The sequence below is a fragment of the Penaeus chinensis genome, chromosome 37 (assembly GCF_019202785.1).
Source record: "Penaeus chinensis breed Huanghai No. 1 chromosome 37, ASM1920278v2, whole genome shotgun sequence".
Lineage (NCBI taxonomy): Eukaryota > Metazoa > Arthropoda > Malacostraca > Decapoda > Penaeidae > Penaeus > Penaeus chinensis.
The window spans coordinates 32,978,983-32,987,450 of NC_061855.1; the positions used below are offsets into that span (position 1 = coordinate 32,978,983).

The 8,468-nt window shown below is 38.8% G+C and overlaps 1 protein-coding gene across 1 annotated transcript; it reads left to right on the forward strand.

Annotated features, from left to right (window-relative positions):
* The first annotated feature begins 1,100 nt into the window (after nt 1-1,100).
* LOC125045583 (tyrosine 3-monooxygenase-like) lies at nt 1,101-7,610 on the forward strand. Its single transcript, XM_047642923.1, has 6 exons — nt 1,101-1,283; nt 2,118-2,314; nt 2,727-2,862; nt 3,656-3,782; nt 5,027-5,256; nt 6,508-7,610. Exons 1-6 carry the CDS (start codon nt 1,120-1,122, stop codon nt 6,671-6,673), a joined length of 1,020 nt encoding a protein of 339 aa, XP_047498879.1. The 5' UTR covers nt 1,101-1,119; the 3' UTR covers nt 6,674-7,610.
* Nucleotides 7,611-8,468: the final 858 nt, after the last annotated feature.

Genomic DNA, 8,468 nt, shown 5'->3' on the forward strand with positions numbered 1-8,468 from the left:
TTGATCTTGCGTATTTCTCTTTCTTTTCATCTTCCCCCTCTCCTTTCTTTTTTATCCTTCTCTCCTTCTCTTAACAATAGTAATTATGATAATAAAGTTGATAGTAACAATAGTGATAATAATGAAATTAAAACCACTACAGCAACAACACTAATAATGATAATGATAATAGCAATAACGATAATAACAATAACACATTAACACCAATATTAATAATGATAATAATAGTAATAATAATGATAATAATAATAATAATAATAATAATAATAATAATAATAATAATAATAATAATAATAATGATAATAACAATAATAATAACAACAACAACAACAACAAAAACGACCACAACAACAACAACAATAATCAACACCTCCTCCTTCTGCAGAATTTCAAGGGCACGGTCGTCCACGTGGAGACGCGACCCGCCCCTCGCAAGGGCGTGGCTTTCGACGTCCTGTTCAAGGTGGTGATACTGCGGGAGCCTCTCCTGACGCTGCTGAAGAACCTCCGTCAGGGGGCCTCCATCGCCGCCGTCAACCTGCTGTCGGAGCATCACTCTTCGATTAAAGGTGGGGGGGAGGGGAGAGGGGAGGGGGAGGAGAGGGGGAGGGGGAGGTAGGTAGAGGGATGGATGAAAGAATTGATGATTATATATATATATATATATATATATATATATATATATATAAACGTATATATATATATATAGAGAGAGAGAGAAAGAGAGAGAGAGAGAGAGAGAGAGAGAGAGAGAGAGAGAGAGAGAGAATATGATCAAAATAAAACAAAATTAAATACAGCGCTAAAATAACCATGTTAGTAACAATCCTAGAAAAAAAGAATGATAATATCAAAGAGAAAACATACTGACAATGACAATACCAAATATATCCTTATAGTAACAACAATAAAACAAATATTACAAACCATAACAAAAACTAATTAGCCCTAAAAAGACACTGTAACAAAAAAAATAACAATAACAATGATAACAACAATAATAACGATAGCAAAAAAAAAAAAAAAATGATCACCTCAACTCACAAAAGAAAAAAAAGAAAGAAAGAAAGAAAAAAAAAAATATCACCGACTGAAGCTCCCTCTCCTCCCGACCTCCTGATGCCAGAGCCGTGGTTCCCGAAGCACATCAGCGAGCTGGACATGTGCAACCACCTCATGACCAAGTACGAACCGGACCTCGACATGGACCATCCCGGCTTCGCGGACCAGGAGTACAGGGCGAGGAGGAAGGAGATCGCCGATATCGCCTTCAAATATAAGCAGTGAGTTGCGAGTCGGGGAGGGGAGGGGAGGGGGGAGGGGAGGGGAGAAGGATGGGGTGTGGAGGGGAGGGGAGAAGGAAGGGGGAGGGAAGGGGTGGGGAGGGGAGGGGTGGGAAGGGAGGGAAGGGAGGTGGGAGGGAAGTGGGTGGGGAGGGGAGGGAAGGGGTGGGAAGGGTGAGGGGAGGGGAGGGGGGAGGGGAGGGGGGATGGGAGGGTGAGGGGAGGAGGGAGGGAGGGAAGGGTTATGGGAGGAGGGGGGGAGGGGGAAGTAGAGCTTCCTAGGTTTCGATATTTCATTTCCTTGACACACGCTCCCGCCCCTCTCTTTATCTCTCTCTCTCTCTCTCTCTCTCTTTCTCTCTCTCTCACTTTCTCTCTCTATCTCTCTCTCTCTCTCTTTCTCTCTCTCTCACTTTCTCTCTCTATCTCTCTCTCTCTCTCTCTCTCTCTCTCTCTCTCTCTCTGTCTCTCTCTCTCTCTCTGTCTCTCTCTCTCTCTCTCTCTTTCTCTCTCTCTCACTTTCTCTCTCTATCTCTCTCTCTCTCTCTTTCTCTCTCTCTCACTTTCTCTCTCTATCTCTCTCTCTCTCTCTCTCTCTCTCTCTCTCTGTCTCTCTCTCTCTCTCTCTCTCTCTCTCTCTCTCTCTATCTCTCTCTTTCTCTCTCTCTCACTTTCTCTCTCTCTCTCTCTCTCTCTCTCTCTCTCAATCTTAAAAAAAACAATCGATAAATAAGCAAAATAAAACAATTTAAACTAAACAACGCACCACTCACTCTCACTCATCCCCTCTCCTTCTCCCTCTCCCTCCTCTCCTCCTGCCCCTCCTCCTGCCAGCGGCGAACCCATACCCCGCATCGCGTACCGGCCGGAGGAGATCTCGACGTGGGGCGCCGTCTTCACGGAGCTCGAGCGCCTGATCCCGACCCACGCCTGCCGCCAGTACCGAGAAGTGTGGGAGGTCCTGAAGCGGGAGTGTGGCTACGCGCCGGACAACATCCCGCAGTTGGAAGACGTGTCCAGGTTCATGAAACGTAAGGAAGTGTTTGTGTATTAATTTTTAAAAAATTATTATTGTTATTATTATTATTATTATTACTATCATTATTATTATTATCCTTATTACCATCATTATCATTATTATTATCTTTATCATTATCATTATTATTATCTTTATTATTATCATCATTGTTATCATTATTATTATCATCATCATTACTATTATTATTATTATTATTTTTGTTATTGTTATTATTATTATTATCATTATTATTATTATTATCATTATTATTATTACTATTATCAATATCTTTATTATTATTATTACTATTATTATTATCATTATTATTATCATCATCATTATTATTATTATTGTCATTATTATTATTATCATTATTATTATTATTATCATTATTATTATTATCATCATTATATCGTTCTCCACAGGTCGCACCGGCTTCACCCTCCGGCCAGCAGCAGGCCTCCTGACGGCGAGGGACTTCCTGGCTTCTCTCGCCTTCAGGGTATTCCAGTGCACGCAGTACATTCGCCATTACTCCTCCCCCCACCACTCCCCCGAGCCGTGAGTGATGGCAAATGGCGTTGCGATGGGGCTTAGATAGATGTTTATATGTGTGTGTTTGTCTATCGCTCTGTCTGTGTGTGTTTGTGTCTATCGATCTGTGTGTGTGTGTGTGTGTGTTTGTGTGTGTGTTTGTGTGTCTTTCGATCTGTGTGTGTGTGTGTGTGTGTGTGTGTGTGTGTGTGTGTGTGTGTGTGTGTGTGTGTGTGTGTGTGTGTGTGTGTGTGTGTGTATGTGTGTGTGTGTGTGTGTGTGTGTGTTTATCGATCTGTGTGTGTGTGCATGTGTGTCTGTCTACCAATATGTGTGTGTCTATCGATATATGTATGTGTGTGTATCGATACGTGTGTGTGTCTATCGATCTCTGTATGTGTGTATGTGTTTGTCTTTCGATATCTGTGTGTGTGTGTCGATCTGTGTGTGTGTGTGTGTGTGCGTGTGTCTATCCATCTGTGTGTGTGTCTATCGATGGGTGGTTGGGTTCGTGTGTGTGTTTATGACTGTGTGTATTATTTTAGTTTTGATAAGGACAGTGCTGGTTGTCAAGTTGCTGCTGATAGTTATGATGATTGATGATAATAATGACTGAAATGATACTGATAATAATGACAATAATAGTGATGATAATGATAATGCTGATAGTAAAGATAATAATGATACTGATCACAATAATGATAACAATAACAACAACTCTAATAATCATAACAACACAAACAAACAATAAAGATAATAATGACATTCTTTAAAAAACACCACCACCACCAACATTTACACTCAGCCTCCCTTCTTCCAGCGACGCCATTCACGAACTCCTCGGCCACGCCCCCCTCCTCGCCTACCCGCAGTTCGCTCAGTTCTCTCACGAGCTGGGTCTTGCCTCCCTCGGGGCGTCTGACGAGGAGATCGAGAAGTTCGCTACTGTAGGTTATTTGGAAGTTTATTATTATTATTATTTTTTTAATGATATTTTGTTTTGGGATTTTTGGGTACGATGTGTTGTGTTTTTTTTTCGGTTTGTGTGTGTGTGTGTTTGTGTGTGTGTATGTGTGTGTGTGTGTGTGTGTGTGTGTGTGTGTGTGTGTGTGTGTGTGTGTGTGTGTGTGTGTGTGTTTGTGTGTGTGTGTTGTGTGTTTTCACCTGTCTTAGGATATTTTTTATACATATTTTTTGTCGTTGTTTTCTTGTCTGGGTACTTTTCGGGGATATATTCTGTGTTGATTACATTAGATAAAAATAAAAATAAAATCGTTGGAATATTTCTACAGTCGATTAAAGGCTGATAATTCTAATTAAATTGCTTACTCGTTCGATCATCTCTAAAATTTTATCATGAATTTGACTGATACCCCTTATCTGTACAATCGATGTATCTACAGTCTCTCTATCTAAACTGTACAACCCCTCTATCTATCCACAACCTCTCTATCTATCCACAACCTCTCTATCTATCCACAACCTCTCTATCTATCACCCACCATCTACCTAACACCCTGGAATATATCCACACACACCCACACTCCTACAACTTTTAAAACCCAATCTGATCTATACAATCACTCTATCTACAGTTCCTCTACCTAATCTGTACAACCTCTCTGTTTATCTAGAATCTCTCTATCTGACAAAAATCTCTCTACCAAAGCTGTGAGATAGAGAGATAGTCTCTATGTATCCACTACCTCTCTAGTCAACAACAATTTATGTACCTAATCTGTACACTCTGCTTAAGTACAACGATCTTTCTACCTAATTTCTATAATATCTCTATCTATCTACAACTTCTCTCTCTATCTACAACTTCTCTTATCTTCCAACAATCTCTCTATCGACCGACAACCGCACTATCTATCCACAACCGCTCTTTCTGTCATCATCTATCTACTAAATCACCCTGGAATACATATCCACACACAGAGCCACACCCACACGCCCAATATTAAAAACCCATCCCACTCCCACATCTGCACCCACACCCACTGCCACTCCTATACCCACACCCACTCCTATACCCACACCCACACCCACACCCACACCCACACCCACACCCACACCCACACCCACACCCACAGCCTCACCAACTCCCACACCCACTCCTATACCCACACCCAGTCCCACACCCACACCCACACGCCCCCTATTCAAACCCCACCCACTCCACCCGCAGATGTACTGGTTCACCGTGGAATTCGGGCTCTGTCGGGAGAGCGGCGAGATTCGGGCTTGGGGCGCCGGGCTCCTGAGCAGCTTCGGGGAGCTGCAGCACGCCCTTTCCGACAAGCCCGACAGGCGCCCCTTCGACCCGGCCAAGACCGCTGTCCAGCCGTACCAGGATCAGGACTACCAAGACCTCTACTTCGTCTCCGAGAGCATTGACGACGCGCAGGAGAAGTTCAAGTGGGTGCTGCGGTTTTGAGATGCATTTATTCATTAATATGCTTACTTATTTACTTATTTACTTATATATGTATATTTTTTTTCTTTTTTTTTTGGATTTGTTTTTTTCCGGATTTTATTTAGGTGGTATTGTCGTTGTTGTAATTTTTTTTTGTTTTTTTTTTTCTTTTTGTCATTATTATTATGATTGTTTTTGCTGTTGTTGTTGTTGCTATTCTATTGTTATTACAATTATTATTATTATCATTATTATTGTTATTATTAAAATTAGTAGCAGCAATAGAAGTATTTTTATTATATTTTTTTGTTATCATTCCTGTTACTATTACTATTTTTATTATTATAATTATAATTATTAGCATTATCATTATTATTGTTATTATTATTATTATTATTATTATTATTATTATTATTATTATTATCATTATTATTATTATCATCATTATCATTGTCATTATTATTATAATTATTATTATTATTATTATTATTATAATTATTGTTATTATTTTTTTTTATTAACATTGTTATTATTATCATTATTATTATTATTATTATTATTATTATTATTATTATTATTATTATTATTATTATTATTATTATTGTTATTATTATTATCATCATTATTATTATTATCATTATTATTATTATTATCATTATTCATTTCCAAAGAACCCTTAGTTTCACTCATTAATATCCCAGGAGCCCTAATACTTTTACTCATCAATTTCTCAGGAGACAAACACACCAGGCCCTCATAGCCATGCTTCCTCTCACTGATTTTCCAGGAGACTGATACAAGGTCCTCATTCTTTTACTCACATTATATCCCAGGAGTGGAACACAGAGTCCTTACACTCCATCTTTCACTCAGTAATTTCTCAGACGTCGCCACACAAGGTCCTTATACTTTCACTCCCCTATTTCACAGAGGACGAATGACAGGTCCTCATACTCAATCTTCCACTCATTCATTTCCCAGGAGACGGATACAGTGTTCTCATTTCCCTCATCTGTTTCTCATCTTCCCCAGAAATCCTCACACTAGGTCCTCACGCTTTCACTCATTCATTCCCCCGGAGTCCTCATACCTTCACTCACCAATTTCCCGAGAGTCCTCATACTTCCACTCATTAATTTCCCAGGAGGCTCTCACACGAGGTCCCTCACTTTCACACTTATCTCTTTCCCAATTTCCTCCAGACGCCCTCACACCTTCACGCTCCTCTATCTCCCCATTTCCCCATTTCCCAGGCGGTGGACCTCCCAGACTCTGAGTCGGCCCTACGAAGTCCGCTACGAGCCGTACAGCCAGAGTGTGCAGACTCTCGATTCGGTTCAGAAACTTGAGGAACTGAGCACGGCGATGAGCACGGAAGTCTCGCGTCTAAGGAATGCTATTCAGAAGATGAAGTTTTGAAGTGACTGGAGGAAGAAGGGATTTCTGAAGTGACTGGAGAGAGGGGTGGAGTTTCTGAAGGAAAGTGGAGTTTCTGAAGGAAAGCGGAGTTTCTGAAGGAAAGTGGAGTTTCTGAAGTGACGGAGGAAAATGGAGTTTATGAAGTGACTGGAGAGAGTATGAAGTTTCCGAAGTGGCTGAGGAAAACGAAGATTCCGAAACATCTGGAGAGACAAAACGTTTCTCAAGTGACTTAGGAAGATGGAGTTTCTGAGAGAGAAAAAAAAAAAAAAAAAAAAAAAACACTTGAGGAAAACTAAGTTCTGAAATGACTGGAGAGACATGAAGTTTCTGAAGTGACTTTAGGAAAATCATAATTCTGAAGTGACTGAGGAAAATGAAGGAAAAGATGAGAATGACTTTTTGCTTCAGATCGTTAAGATATTCTCTCTCTGATACGTCGTTAACTATCACTGTCATTTCATTTTGTTTGTGTGAGTTTGGGAAGAACAAACACACAAACAAAACAAAAAGGACATTAGAACCTCCTCGTCTCCTCATTTTTTATTCCGTAAACAATTTATCTATTTATCTATCTATTGATTTATTTATTCATGTTTGCTATCTTCATTTACAAATTTCAAGTCAGGAGGATACAGAAGTTGTTTTTTATCAAATTGTCTTGTTTTCATTGCCTTTTCATCTCCCATGTAGCGTGTTTGTCTGTGTAAGATATATGAATGTATATTGTTAGGGTGGAACAAGAATGTCTAGTTATGTTAAGTATATATGGCTTATGAATATCAAAAGACGTGTTTTTTGTTATGGTATATTTATAGTAAACATGAGAGTCAAAGACAGAAAATCTACACACACTCATTAGTACATACATATACACACATATACTTATACACACACACACACACATGTATACATACATGCATACATAACACACACACACACAAACACATACATGCATACATACATGCACACATAAGCACACACACACATGCATACATACATAAGCATACACACACACACACACACACACAAACAAACAAACACACACACACACACACACACACACACACACACATACACAAACACACGCACACACACATACATAAACAAAACACACACACAAACAAACATGTGTGTATATATATATAACGAACACAGATTTGCATATACACCTTCCTGCAGAAAGTAGGCGCTTTGTGATGTAAACAGCTATCAACTTTACCTCCGTATATGCCTATTCATTTTCTAATAAATAGACCTACTTAATTTACGCATAAGATATCAGTTACACAAATCAATTTTACGAAACACTATAATCATAATAAAAATAAACGTGATTCTATGTAGATATGTAGTGTCTAAACGCTTAGATTCTATAGACTAAAAAATATACAATAAAAAAATATATAAATTTACCCAGTACCATATACTTTAAGATCTATGTGATTTCCGAAATAGACCTATCATTAATTAACTAATTTCGGTGCTTCTTAATGAGAGAAAATATTATGTGTGTGTTCCTTAACAAACGTGTCATGTTATCTCATGTTATCTCATGTTATCTCGTACTGTACATGTAGCTGTAGACATTGTGTGTATAAGTTGACGTGTCTGTATACTGTCCCTGTTAGTTTAAACTTTTCAGGTTAACAAGCTCTTCATTATATATACGAATTCATCTATGTGTTCCTTTCGCGTGTCTAAGAAAATCTTTAAAATATGTATAGTTAAAATTTAAACGATGAAAAGAGAGTCTGTTTAGTGAAAAAAAAAAAAAAATTGTTGAGATAAAATT